Raw genomic sequence first — 13,335 nt, forward strand, 5'->3', positions numbered from 1 at the left:
TATGGGAAGTGCTCAGCGACGACAGGTTGTCGCGATTTGCCTTGCAACCTCGGTAATCGCCTCGAGATCAAGAGCGATAAACTTCCGTCGGTGGGGACGTATACCGCGCGTGCAGGGACGAAGGGATTTGTGGGCACCCTCAACGACCTAAACTCGTAAACCCTGATGTCAGCAACGCCGTGGTGGCGGCGAGTCCTGGTCGAGAGTGGACGAGAATAAAAGCCGTACTGAGCGCCTGGACTCTCCACAGGTGGTGCATCTGGGGGAGAGGGTGTGAGAACGGTGCCGGGAAGTGCTCTGTGACCTCAGGAAACAAGATGGGATGATGTCTTCTGTCGCAGCTGTTCGAGGGCCGCCAGGCGATTGGTGGCCTGTCACGTCCTGCACTAGCCGTAAGCGAGCGCAGACCGAGATTCACGCGCTGAAGTCCACCGCGACAGCGTGGCTATCCTCCTCCGGCATCTCGACCCCCAACTTATCACAGCTCTACGTCCCACCAGCACCCACTGACAGGAACACCGTATGTCGCGGACGTATGTCCTCGCGAACCTAGGTACATACGTCCCCTCGGGGCACCCGCCAGCCCTCCACACTCCCAAGCATTCAGCAGGTGTCCCACGAACCACACCAGCTGGGCACCGGGAGAGTTATGCCCACGACTATTGCACAGGTTGCCAACCGACAATTCAGAGGGAAACATCCGCATTCAATTGGTTTCCTCGGCATCCACTGCGGCGCTCTTCTGGGGCAGAATCCGTCGTCGGCCGCCGTCTCCCTCCCGAGCGTCACCATTTCCGTCGCTGCACCTCTCCCCCGGGCTCTCGACGCCCTCTGCTGGACAAATGTTCTCTTGCTGACCATTCCGCAGCTCAACATGACCTCCATCTTTGCTCTCGAGGACGCCTGTCAAAGTCCGCCCTACAAAGGTGCGAGGCTCCCGTTCTCACGCGCTTCCCTGGGACAAAAATACCAGATGTGCCCTCCTTTTGTTATCTCCGACGACATAAGGCACCCCTCCGCCGCAAGGCGCCCTTCCTCCACACTAGAAGGCTACTACGTCGCCCTTTGGGAGTCTTCGTACAAGTCTAACCCCGGTCATTTCATGCATCCGCGCGCGGAGACCTCATTGTCCGCCCGCGTTTCATGTAGGCATTGAAGCCCTTGGCGATCAAGGAGGAAGTCGTCGTGAGCTTGCGCCTACGCATACCCGTTAGGGGCAAGTTCACTCGTACGAATGGACCAGGATCACACCACCCGAGGCCATATTCTCAAGGTCGGCGGGATAAGCCCTTCGACGTATTGGAAACTTTATACTTTGGTACCGCAGGGCCGGTAGGCCTTGTACACGTGGTCGACCCCGACGGCTCGCGAGTATTCAATATTCAATCCTACAGCTTGTGTTCTCCGCCGTGAACGTATCTGTGCGAGCGGGCTTCCAGACATGGGTCAGTGAGCGTCACGATGACGCGGTCTGGTTCTCATATGTTATACCTTAAGTCGTACTCAGGGCCGTCCGTTTGACAGATGTCGAGTTCAAAGTGCATCCTGACATGGAGTGTAGTAGGCGACAATCTCAGGGTATATGAACACGATGGAGTCCTGTTTACATGTTTTCAGGGCCTTGCGGCTGGGACGCCCTCCGTCTGACAAGAATGCCACCTCTCTTGCCCTTCTGAGTGAGGTACGATCCGTCACGGTGGTTTACCAGATTCTTGGCTCCGCTAGTCTTCCGACGCTCACGACGGTGTGTTCCACCGCTCATGTCGACGAACTTTCTGTGGCGACATGAGGAGAGCATATGCTCTCCTCCATCTCCGACCATCCGCGCCGGGATACCGCGGCTTCCGCTCCGAGGGCACAGTCGTCAAGGTGCTCCCGTTTCTCCATCCGATGGTTCCTCACGCTCAGTGCATTGCGTAAACGTGTATTTAATTGTTTTCCTGGCTAGTGGCTTATCAGACGCGAGGTCCATCGATCTCGACTTCTCTGGTTCTGGGACCGGCGCGCGGGCCTGTTCTGGCGGTAAAGGGTCAGCTTGCGTTCTGTCCAGCATCCGCTTGGAAGAAGCGAAGTCGGCGGTGCGATACGGGACGCCTGGAATCAGGGCTCGGCACCGCCTACCCTTGCCAGAAGTATCCAACACCCTCTTCGAGTGGTGCCTAGAACGGGCGACGACCACGGACTTTCGTGACCCCCATTATCCTGCGGTTACGTCTACGCGCCTCCTGCCGCTATAGTTCGTTCTTACATACCTTTCCTAGACGCTCCCTTATAAGGCCAGCTGCGCGTACCAGCCCGTGGGTCAGCCGTCCACCTGGCCGCTCGGAGGCTTTAGAAGCAGATCCGGGGAACAAGCCAGAGGCTGTGGTGCCACAGACCGGCAACGCCCTGATCATCGAAGACCCGCCCAACTTGGCAGGCCAAAGGCAAGGGCGCCGGCTACTGAATGCCGATAAATATATCGTGGTTGGAGTTGGCAGCCCACGGTGAGAGCGTCTGCCTCTCGCGGATCATTCGATGCGGTGGTGTGCACGATTTCTTCCCTGAAGGACCTTGCGGAGTCAAATCCCGCCCCCAGTGGGAATACGCGCTCCGCCCAGAGTCTGGCCTCGGTACCGAATCCATATATGTACTCTACCCACTAGGTTTGTCGAGTGTACAACTGAGCTCGCGCTCCTCCACTGTGGCTCGAGCCTGTCCGCCTATGCAACTGGACTACTTCAATTGGCTCAGGTCGTGGACAACATTGTGCTTTGCCTGATAATCTCCGCAGCCGGAGGATGACATACGTTGAACGTTGTCTAGAAAGCGTCTGTTGGAGAAATATACAGCGCCGTTGCAACTTCAAGACCACGTTCACGGGTCCAGGAACCCCAGTATCTGACCAAATTCCCTGAAAGAGGCATCGTCCCTGCTTCGGCGACGGCCTAAGCCATGCGTCTGACATACGCCTCATTCGCGAAGCCGAGTGATATCCGCTCATTCGCCTCTCTTTGCGCCCCGTACGCGCCGCTCGGCTCCAAAGTTCCTTGCGCCATGGACGTACGCTTCTATTCCCTGTCTGGGGCGCATGTTGACGTCGGATGAAATGTTATCCGTGGTCGTTTAACCATCGCGCTGTTCTCTTAGGTCTGATGATCCTTGCGAAGACCACCTACGTCTCAGGGCCTGAACGTTTGGCAGGGAGCGCCGTGAAGAGGGTGTCCACCTTCGTGGTGGTACCTATCCGAAACTGCGCCGGCCTCCGGAGTCGCCTGCCAGGTTTCTCCAGCCGCTGCGACTCCGCCCGTCATACAGCCTATACAGCGGATCGTTCGTCTACACGCCAGGCGGCCGACGTCCGCGCCATTCGATGGATGCTGGACGTGCGGCGCTTGGCGTGGTGGGACGGTGACGGTCGAACTGCTGGAGAAGAGTGGTCACCCGACTGTCTTGTATTCAGCCGTGTGTTAATGTGGCAGATTTGGCTGTCCTCGACCCCTGTGAAGTTCATTGTACAGGCCGAATTCCACAGGATGACTGAGCACACCCGAGAATAAGCCTCTTAGCCGACCTCCTTCTGTCGGCCTGTAAACGCATTGGAACTGCGCGAACCATATACTAGGGCGGTCTTGGCTGTTTACGATTCCGTGGCGATTCGAGGGTACTGCCTCCGTTGAACGACGTTCACGTAGATCCCTCCCGCCCACGCAAACGGACAGCTTTCTCGGGCACGGTCTCACACAAACGTGTCACGGTAGAATGTTGAGAGTATATACTGACACCGAGGTACTCTCACCCTTTGTCGGACTTGGAATTCTCTCTTTACTCGAACAATCCTTGGCGTGCGCGTGAACGATACTTCGGTGCCGAGGGGCCTGTCTGGTATCCTATAGCGTTCAGAAGAATTTACCGGTGCATTATGTTGTGTATTGAGCTTGTGTGCAGACACAAGTGAGGAAGCTGCTGGAACTTGGTGTTCACACGAAGTCCAGCATGGGTCACAGCTGTCGGCTACACGAAACAGCACGCGGTACGTCTTCTCTCCGCATGCAGCCCGTCTTCGGCGTCCATCAAATGTCGGATCATAGACATGAGCGAGAGCGAGAATGTGTTGGATGATACGGCCTCCCTTGGAAGCCAAAGCCATGTCTGCGGTATGCTCAGTCTGACTCACCTTGGATGGCCTATGGCCGGCCGAGAAGACTGCAGAGATGGTGGAAAGCAGGGCCGTCAATGGTGCCACCCCAGGGCAACCGTGCACTTGCAGTGCGCCCCGACCAGCTGGCGAACGGCCAAAGCGAGCCGCCTTAGGCTATCGGTCGTCTTCGTGATTCATGCGGACAGCAGAAGAGCAAGTCTAGGGCAGCTGTGAGCGCGCAGTGGCTGAGGCGCAAAAACAGTAAGCATGATCGAGATTTTGCATCGATGGACTGACATCATCTCGAGCACGGATCATAGCACTGCGCAATTTGAGCGAGCAAATTGTGCGGCTTCGGCGACCAAGCGAGCCCGTTGAGGCATGGGGAGGGTCGGGGAGTGCAGCGATGGAGCGTGCACAGCTGGAGGCAGGATAACAGCGGGGGACCTTCAAGTTGGAGCTTGGAATGCGCCAAGTGGACCTGTGGCGGGCGTTGAGTACACTGGTGGCGTTCGATCGTCCTTCCCCGGAATCCGGGAATGCCGGATAAGTACAGTCGCGCGCCGGCGTCTCGATAGCAGCCGCACTTCCCGCATTTGGAAGCGCTCAAATCTTGCACTCGACCACGCCTGTCCGTCCTTGTCGTCGCCGCCCGCGACGCCCTCCCCATGGCCTCCGTCGTGCACTATGTCTTCGCCTGCTGCATGCGCTCGCATTCTACGGACTCGGTAAGCTATGCATGTAACACAAAGAATCAGCCAGAGAGCTCATGGCATTGGCAGAATGGCCCGGACGAACGCACGCCGTTCATTCAGCCAGCGGACGAGGTCACCCCGTGCGTATTGTCCTCTCATCTCCGCGGAGGGAGTCCACTGACACAACCGAGAAGACCGCGCAGCTACACCGTCGACCACCAAAAGATGAAGGAACGGCTAGGGCATATCGTCCGCTCCAAAGAAGGGTGCGTCTAATTGTGCTGCAGCTCCGGTCTCCGTCTTATCCCTCCCTCTATCCTGCGTCTGCACCAGGAAAATGGTGAACGTGAACCAACCGCTTCCATTCAACCTCCACAACCGTCCCACCTATGGACGCACGGACCGCAGCCTGTCTGCGAACACGACCCCACCACGCCCCACCTCGTCCACGTCTCATTCGAACCCTTCGCCCGACTCTCCTTCTGCTGCTGGATATCCTAATCAACCTCACGATCCTTCATATGCGGCGTCACGAGACCCTTCTCCGTCCATTCAGACGAGCCGCTCTACTTCATCTTTACATCCCGGAGATGCATCCTATTTGCCACCAGAAGCTGATCCAGACGGCGGCGTTCGACGTCCCATCTTGAACGTCCGACTCGTCCGTGGTCCAGGTGGGTTCCTGGCTGGAAGTAGGATACGGCAGGGGCGAAGCGCGACGCGTGGACGACTGGGTCGGTTCGGTGAAGAGCGTGGCGAGGGCATGGAAGACGCAAACGGAAAGGGCAAGGAAGTCGAGAACGGCTCAGAAGGGATCCTTGAAGTCGAGTCGCCGTCGACACCGGGAGATGCCAGCCAGGACCGGATCGTCCAGCGCAACGGGAACGGCGTGCATGCCGATGGAAGCAGCAACGCTGCGTCGGACCGTAAAGCAGCTTTCCTTGCGTCCGAGTTCAAAATAGAGGGTGTCGGGAATATCTCCCAGAGCTGGGGAGAATGACCTTGTTCCTTTCTCACTCTCCGACGACGACGGGTGCACGGTGCTGTCTCTGTGCACCATCCCTACTTTCTCTCTTACCTCAACCTAACGCATACTCATGATACCGCTTATCCGACTCGTTGCTTCCATAATCACGCACATCCGTCCCTATTCATCATCTTTTCGGACTTGGATACTGCTTTCTCGCTCACCACACGAGTCTTCATGTCAGGACCGGATCTACTTACCCTTGTCTACACATATGGCGTCTTCTCTAGTAGTTTGGTTGCTCACCAGAAGTGTTTTGTATAGTGTAGCTCTTAGCCACCCCTGATCATAGCATTGTTGGTTCTTGTCGCCGCACAGCGGCACCGTTTAGTCGAAGTGTCCGTTAGATGGATAGGTAGTAGGTGCAGTGTGCTTGCTCTCCATGGGTATCAATCAAGACGCTGTACTACTACTTGCAATGGGACGGTCGCTCTGCCAATCCTCCCTGCAGCCTCGTGTAACCTTTTCCCGTATGTACTCCTCTGTTGGGCCCTTTCCCCGCATAGTGCCGTTGTATAGGTTAGAAATGAGCTCGTTGAAGACTGCATAGTCCTCTACGATCTTGTCTTGCACATGCTTCAGCAGAACGCTGACCGTACGCTCATCCTCGATGTACAGCCGCAGACGCGTCGCGACTTCATGCACCTGCCGCTCGAGCAGGATGGGTATCGCGTCGATGATGGACCGTGCGGCTCGCGCACTTGCCCAGTAACCCTCCTGAGAATAGTTGATTCGAGGGAGCGCAGGCTTGCCGTCCGGACCTAATGGGTCGTTGTCCAACGCATGCGTCATGCGCACCTTCTCAGCCCACGAACGCGCGCCGCCTGAGATGGCGTCGACACTGGACTGGATTACGTCCTCGCATGCCTGTTTGAGCTCCTGGTCGATCCCCTGCGGAAGGCGAACCACATGCAGGTCACGCGGGCGCGGAGATGCGCAGTCAGTGTGGCCGTTCTCACAGAGGTAGAGGACACGCTCTCGAGAAAGGCACACTCACGTGGCGAACGTTGGACAGGTCTTCGTCACGCGGCATCCCGAGGGAAGTCAAGAGGGCGTTTGGGAGAAGAGAGGTCGTCTTGCCGAGCATAGAAGCCAGCGTCTCTGGGGGCGGCCGAGGTGTGTGAGCGAGGAACAAGGAACGCGCCGGACTTGGGACTCACCATTCATTCCAGAGAGGTCGATTCCCCGGTCCACGTCCCGTTGCACGAGGTCGAGGTTTTGGGTCATCTCCTTTAGGATGAGCAGATGACGCGCGAGGAATAGTTGACCCTCGAAGATGGACGATGGCGGATTCTTCGACTTGAGGGTTTCGGCCGCGCTGACTAGCGTCTGCTTGCAATACGTGATCGCCTCTTGGGCGAGGTCGTCGAAGATGGCGGGCTATTGGACGCGTCAGGGACCGGATTATGGTAATTGCGTGAGATTACATAACCGTACGTACCTTGACGAAGTCTTTGAGCTGCGATAGCACCCAGACAGTCTTTTGCAGTGTTGGATACCACGTTTCTTGCTTATCCAACGACTTGAGCTGGAAAATCTGGCTCACGCTCTGCTTCTCCTTGATTTCCAGGCCCGTCATAGGCTTTCGTGCGGCTATATGAGCGATGGGTTACCCCGGTCTCTGGCCTCAACGAACAGCCGGCGGGTACACTTACCGACCAATTTATCGGGATATGCGAGGTCTTCTGGTTTGGGGACGTAGTATCTTATCTCAGACTGAATGACAGACTGTGCCTTGAAGAAGAGTCGCGTCTGGGCATCCTGCAGGACCATCTGGAGAAGGTGACTAATATGGAGCGTTCGCAAGCCTCTGTGGCGTCTGGGTTGATCCAAGTCTAGCGCAAGCTCATCCAGGTCTGGCTCTTCGTCGGAGGATGAATCTGGTAACGAGGGAATGTCCAACACCATGAGTGCCTGCAAAACCGTGCAGACTTCACAAAGGGCCGTTAGGCGGGGTTCGTGGAGGATGCGGGGCCGTAGGTCATCGTAGAGGTAGTCGCATAGGCTTTCGAGGTACTGGCTGGTCACGACGTCAGTTGACCGGACACAATACGAAGCCTGGTGCATCACACGCACTAGAGTTGCTCTTCGCCTGAATTGAAGAAGGCCCGGAACAGAGTAAACTCGTCCGTACACAGCTGCTTGAGATAGCTGCATCCAGCCCTGGTCTGATGAATGGTGTGAGATTTTTCCAAACGTTACGTCTCTGAGTCGTACTCACGAGCTCCACGAGCTCCGTCCGCGCAGGGTCGAGGCCCTTGATCTCTTCCATGAGGCGGTTGACAAGAAGAGTCTTGCGTGCAGAGAAGTAGGCGGTATGGCACTCGGCCAGAAGCGCAGATAGCTCGTCGGGGTGTGCCTGGGCACGACGCTCCAGTTCCGCTAATAGCGGGGACAGAGGCCCTGAAACAGTCTGGAACCTGGTGTATAGCAGGTGGGTTTGAGCGGTAGTCGAAACGTCCTGTTTTATGGTCAGGTCGCGCACTGGAATCGCTGGCGAACTTGCGCGCACCTTCTCTGATAGGCGTCGAGACACGTCTGCCGTCAGCGCACGTAGTGAACCAACAAAGTACATCTTGATCAAGGTCATAGCCCGTGTCATACACTGCTGGAAGCGTAAGAGATATATTTCCGCCTCTTTGAAGTGGCGCTGAAGCATGATGAGTGTACCAACGGAAGACTGGGGAGGCAAAAGCTCACATGGGCCTTGAGGTAGTCAATGCAGATATCTACGCGCTCTACCATGTAGAGGAAGTCCGTCTGTAGTACAAGGGACTCGCCAGGATGGTTGAGCATGCGCGTTGCGTGTTCGAGCTCTTGAAAGTACTCTAGCCGTTCGTCTATCGCGACGGACATGTCCAAAATGCGGTCCTTTATGGCTGTGTCTCAAAGACGGGCCTCTTGACGTATGAAAAGTACGACTCACCCGCTCCTGCAGCAGCTGCTCGCAAGCGTCCTTTAAGCTCCTCCCGCTCTCCTCCACAGACCGCCAACCCTGAAGCATATCGTCGACCTCCTTGTCGATCTCGTCTATTCGGATGACTAGCCTATCACATGTCTCCAGATGGTCGGACACTGTGCCAAGATGTGCACGTATGTGGGCCTCTTGACTGTGCGTGACGGAGCGGTCGATGAGCGCGAACCAGTCATAGAACTGCTGAGGCGTCTGAATAGGATGCTTGGGATGGAGGGTATGGGAAGCGTTATGTCGGTGAGAGGCGGTGACATTGGGTGTGGAAGGTCGGGATATCTGACCGAGTTTACCACGGACAGTCGGGGTAGATGGACGGGAAGACGAGCTCGGTTCTTCTACGCTGAACTTGACATGGGATATGAAGGAGGTGCTTGAGCAGGAAGTCAAGAGCATGCACCCACCTTCAGGGGTAGAGCAGACCTCTCGCCGGTCGACTGGACGTAACTCACGCTCCTCGTCTCGATGTCTCCGATGGGTGCTAATGACTCCCAGTCCTCTACCGTGATGGTGTGTTTTGGATGGGGGGTAAGTAATGACAAGTTCGGAGGACGCTTGCTACCGGCGGCCATTCTGCATTCGCATTGGTACACTTGAGCATGTGCAAGGATGTTCGGACACGGGCTATTACTTACTGTGCGAGACAGGCGGAGGAGCCCAAGTGATGCGGCTTTGCAGACGAACGCTAACTGGGAGAGCAGGGTTCACGCAAAGGTAGAGTGAAAGTAAAAATGGACTGGCCAGTGACTGCGAAGGGATGAACCTGATATTGATTATTGGAGGAGCGCGTCAGTCACGAGGGCGTCTCTGGGTAGCGGTTGTTTGCGCGTGTTGTCCAGCAGCCTCAACTCTCCTTCCTCTTTCGAAGTGCCTCCTTTAGTACTACTACGGTACACCCGCTGCGCCATGTTTCCACCCAGTGCTCTCCCGTTGCCTGGACAAGTTCTTTTGATAACGGACGAGCTTCTTGCACCCGCCGACTTCCTGCTGCATCGCTTCCTCTCTGACCATCTGAAGGAGTCCAAGCACTCTCCAGCTCTCCTCGTCTCCGTGTCCGAAGACGTCGGGAGATGGAAAAGTATAGCCGGACGATCGGTACGAAACAATGTCCACTAGGAACGTGCATCTTTGAGACATGTCTCACATGCCGTGTGTAGAATGTGAGCTTGGCTGCCCATGTCGACTCTGGGCTTGTCGGGGTGATCGACGCTATGGCGCATGTCGTGCCTGCATTGGAGAACGATGGGCAGAGGCCTTTGAGGGCGCTGTTCTACGCGGTCCGCCACAAATTGGACTACCCCTCGGATAAGAAGACACTCGTCATCCTCGACGACGTCGCGTCGTTGGAATGGATCGGCATACCAGTGGAAGAAGTCGCTCGTTTTGCGCGAGTACTATGCGCATTATGTCGACAGGTTTGTGTTGGGCTACATGCTAGACCTATACGGCTGATACATCGTATCTTAGCGTAACGCGTCACTTGTACTACGATACCATGTGGTCACGCCTGGAGAGCCGGACGAGCTTTTCAAACGTTTGCTCCAACTGTGCAACTATCATATGGATGTTTGCCCTCTTTCTAGCGGAAGAAGTGGTTCCGTTAGTGGCCAGGTATGTCCGTATATTGGTCCAGTGGCTGTTGATTGAACCTCGTCCGCAGGTGGCGCTACATTTGGGCCCTGCTTCAGCGGAACCGGAATGCCCTCTCGTATCGCGCAATGCTGCGGTGCACTATAGACTTACAGACTCGGGGAGCATGTTCTTTGATCGTGGAACAGGAAACAGCGTTCTGTGAATTCATCAAGACAGTTGGATGCGTGTCAGCCTCTCTGGGCTGTAAGTTTGAGATCAGACATCCACGCTGCGCAGCCGTTACCCAGATTCTCATCAATGCAAGTGCGGTATCATATGAACATTCGGCCGCAGTGTCGCCATCATGTACATGACAGTATTCGCATCATTTCAGTCGGATTGTTTGCTGGAGTCGGATCACGCTCTGAGTCTCAGCTACGGGGAATGTTCGCACCTGAGATGGAGGGCATCAACACGGTATACTGAAATAAGCGCCTGGCCAGCCACGTCCTGTCAGTGTCCCAATCTTGTGTCCTTCGGACTTGTCCTCCTCCATCGCCAAGCTGTGCTGCATCGTCCTCGTCGGCGACCTCAATCAGCGTCCTATGCGCATCCTTTACTCGTCTACCTCCGTGTTGTGATCTCAGTTCCGCTCTCTCGGTCTTGTCGATCAGGCCCCATCGTGCATCGCGTCACTGCTCCTCCGCACTATTCGCCTGTCTTCGTCGAGTAGCTTTCACTACGAAAGACAATCCCGCCAGCCAACACCGGTCCAGGATCCGACCTCCGCCAAGGTCACCCCGGACATATGATTCACATGCCGCTTCCGACCCACTTTCAATCTTCCAACCGCCTCCCGCGGCGCGTCGACAGCTTAAAGCCCAATAAAGCTCCCTACTTCAATGAGCTGGATGATGAGCTACGAGACATCAGGAGGGTCCATTCTCAGGGGCAGGAAGAGGACTTGAGGTATGCCCTCAGCAGAACGATCAACCGAATCGAAGAGCTCGTACGTCGCATCTCCTCCCGTATGCTCCGCATCGTAGCTCACAACGCTCTCTCCTGTTCCTAGACGTCTATGCTCAAGGAGGCCTATAAGGCACAGACAGATCTCCAGACAGAGCTCACACTGGCGAAGTCCAATCTTCAAATGGCACTCGCCAACAACGAGATGCTCGAGGACGCCCTCAAACGCGATCCTGGTCACTCCAAAGACGTTGGCTGGCGGCGCATGAGTGCCCGTGAGCAAAGCCTCAAGGCCGAGGCTGAGGCTGAGCGCAGACGCAGCACGGACAGTCTCACCTCTACCGAGTACTCACCCACGCTCTCACAACCTTCCCCGGCCCCGGACCAGTCGCCAGTCGTTCCTCGATCGGCGACGATGCCCTCCCCAGCGCCGTCAACAGAGAATCGCTTCTTCCGCTTCCGCTTTGGCAATGGGTCGAACGCAACGTCCAGCCACCCGTCTTCCCCACGCCTGTCTGCCGCGCAGTCCCCTGTTCTGAATGGCGCGCATCTCACGTCCGCTTCCCTCCCTTCATTGGTGCCACCGAAGGACTGGGACAAGGAGTTGGAGGAACTGAAGCATCAGTTAGAAACGGAGCGGCAGGCACACAAGTCTGCCTGTGATGCGAAGATTGCATTGGAGGCAGAACTAGAGTCGCTTTCACAGGCACTGTTCGAGGAGGTAAGTTCTCATGCCATGTACGATAGCCATCTACCAACTGCTATGGTGACAGGCGAACAAGATGGTGGCGACGGAACGCAGGAAAGTCGCGGAGACTGAAGAAGCCCTGCGGGAAGCACGAGAACAGGCAGATGCATTGAAGAACGTCCTTCGTTTGTTCGAGCGGGACAATGTTGCGACACGCGCCCATCCCGGTCCCTTTGAAGCGGAAGTGGAGGGGGTTTCGGTCGTCCAAGTCCGCTCACGACACCGTGCGTCCTCGTCTGCTGTTGGTATCAAGTCACCATCGTCAGGCATACCCACCCCGCGATCGCGTCCAAGCTCCCCGGCCGTGCCAGCAGGCGAAGTCCCAGAATCTGCGCGGACTGTTACCCCCGGACCCTCATCAAGCGCGGAGTCTAGGGGGAATGCTGGCCATACCGAAGGTGTGTCAGACGATGCGTCCTCTTCGTCCCTTCCCGAGACGTCTCCCTCGGAGGATCCTGCGTCTGTGGCACCCCCGCTTCCGAGTACGACATTGCAGATCTACCCGCCTGTGCTCGCCGGCGCAAGCTCTCCCTCTCCATCGCCAGTCCCATCACCTCTATCCGCGCCTGGACAATTCCTGTTCGCAGCACCTCGAGCGGTGAACTACTACGATGGAGAGGAATCCCCGTGGGCGGATGCGACCTCCGCTGCCTCTCCGAGAATTACCTCATGATACCCCGTATCCTCGCTGTTTGATACAGTCTTCATCGGTTGGTTTCTACCCTGCACGCTGCCCTCGTCGTACCAATCCCCCTCGCATGTCTAGGTTATGGTTCTTGCATTATCCTTCCCATTGATCACCCATCACTTGCAACCTACATCTCCTCTTGAGGGCATCCATTGATTTCGATTATGTACAATCGCACCGTAACGTACCAGCGCAATGCCAAGACAGTAGAAGCTATGTTGCACACACCTACACGCCTCGCCTGTCATCCTTGCGCTCTACATATGATATGTGCAGGGGAAAACTACAGGATCGACGTGGAAGGCCGGCAGCAAATGCTACGTGAAGCTTGGCTAACTTGTCAAAGAAGAGACGACAGACATGAAGTAGAACGCGGCTGGACGGCACAACTCAACTCAACAAGTAACGTCGCGAAGGGAGCAGAAGAAGAGCAACTATACGGTACAAGGCAAACGTACAACCGTCAACGATATTAGGATGGGAGCATGAGGGCGAGGCTTGAGTTCCAGGGCGAATTGGGGGTTGGGGGGATAAGCAGAGGCCGTGCG

General features: G+C 56.3%; 4 protein-coding genes across 4 annotated transcripts; 3 read left to right on the plus strand and 1 right to left on the minus strand.

Annotated features, from left to right (window-relative positions):
• The first annotated feature begins 4,601 nt into the window (after positions 1 to 4,601).
• Positions 4,602 to 6,025, plus strand: L226DRAFT_283649 (uncharacterized protein). Its single transcript, XM_067673577.1, has 4 exons — positions 4,602 to 4,848; positions 4,903 to 4,955; positions 5,010 to 5,081; positions 5,149 to 6,025. The coding sequence occupies exons 1-4, from the start codon at positions 4,789 to 4,791 to the stop codon at positions 5,813 to 5,815; spliced, it is 852 nt and encodes a 283-aa protein (XP_067538680.1). The 5' UTR covers positions 4,602 to 4,788; the 3' UTR covers positions 5,816 to 6,025.
• A 93-nt stretch (positions 6,026 to 6,118) lies between these two features.
• On the minus strand, positions 6,119 to 9,579 carry L226DRAFT_531485 (Sec34-domain-containing protein). The gene is made up of 12 exons (XM_067680090.1): positions 9,449 to 9,579; positions 9,218 to 9,386; positions 8,769 to 9,161; positions 8,543 to 8,713; positions 8,355 to 8,492; positions 8,064 to 8,303; positions 7,919 to 8,010; positions 7,498 to 7,862; positions 7,284 to 7,435; positions 7,003 to 7,222; positions 6,840 to 6,943; positions 6,119 to 6,733 (listed from the first exon to the last, which is right to left on the minus strand). The coding sequence occupies exons 2-12, from the start codon at positions 9,383 to 9,385 to the stop codon at positions 6,236 to 6,238; spliced, it is 2,541 nt and encodes an 846-aa protein (XP_067538681.1). The 5' UTR covers position 9,386; positions 9,449 to 9,579; the 3' UTR covers positions 6,119 to 6,235.
• A 129-nt stretch (positions 9,580 to 9,708) lies between these two features.
• L226DRAFT_480743 (uncharacterized protein) lies at positions 9,709 to 10,695 on the plus strand. Its single transcript, XM_067676900.1, has 4 exons — positions 9,709 to 9,908; positions 9,971 to 10,228; positions 10,281 to 10,424; positions 10,474 to 10,695. Exons 1-4 carry the CDS (start codon positions 9,720 to 9,722, stop codon positions 10,606 to 10,608), a joined length of 726 nt encoding a protein of 241 aa, XP_067538682.1. The 5' UTR covers positions 9,709 to 9,719; the 3' UTR covers positions 10,609 to 10,695.
• A 415-nt stretch (positions 10,696 to 11,110) lies between these two features.
• L226DRAFT_283819 (uncharacterized protein) lies at positions 11,111 to 13,022 on the plus strand. Its single transcript, XM_067673578.1, has 3 exons — positions 11,111 to 11,394; positions 11,458 to 12,072; positions 12,125 to 13,022. The coding sequence occupies exons 1-3, from the start codon at positions 11,194 to 11,196 to the stop codon at positions 12,770 to 12,772; spliced, it is 1,464 nt and encodes a 487-aa protein (XP_067538683.1). The 5' UTR covers positions 11,111 to 11,193; the 3' UTR covers positions 12,773 to 13,022.
• The last annotated feature ends 313 nt before the right edge of the window (positions 13,023 to 13,335 follow it).

Source organism: Lentinus tigrinus (genome assembly GCF_003813185.1).
Source record: "Lentinus tigrinus ALCF2SS1-7 unplaced genomic scaffold L226scaffold_5, whole genome shotgun sequence".
Classification (NCBI taxonomy): Eukaryota; Fungi; Basidiomycota; class Agaricomycetes; order Polyporales; family Polyporaceae; genus Lentinus; species Lentinus tigrinus.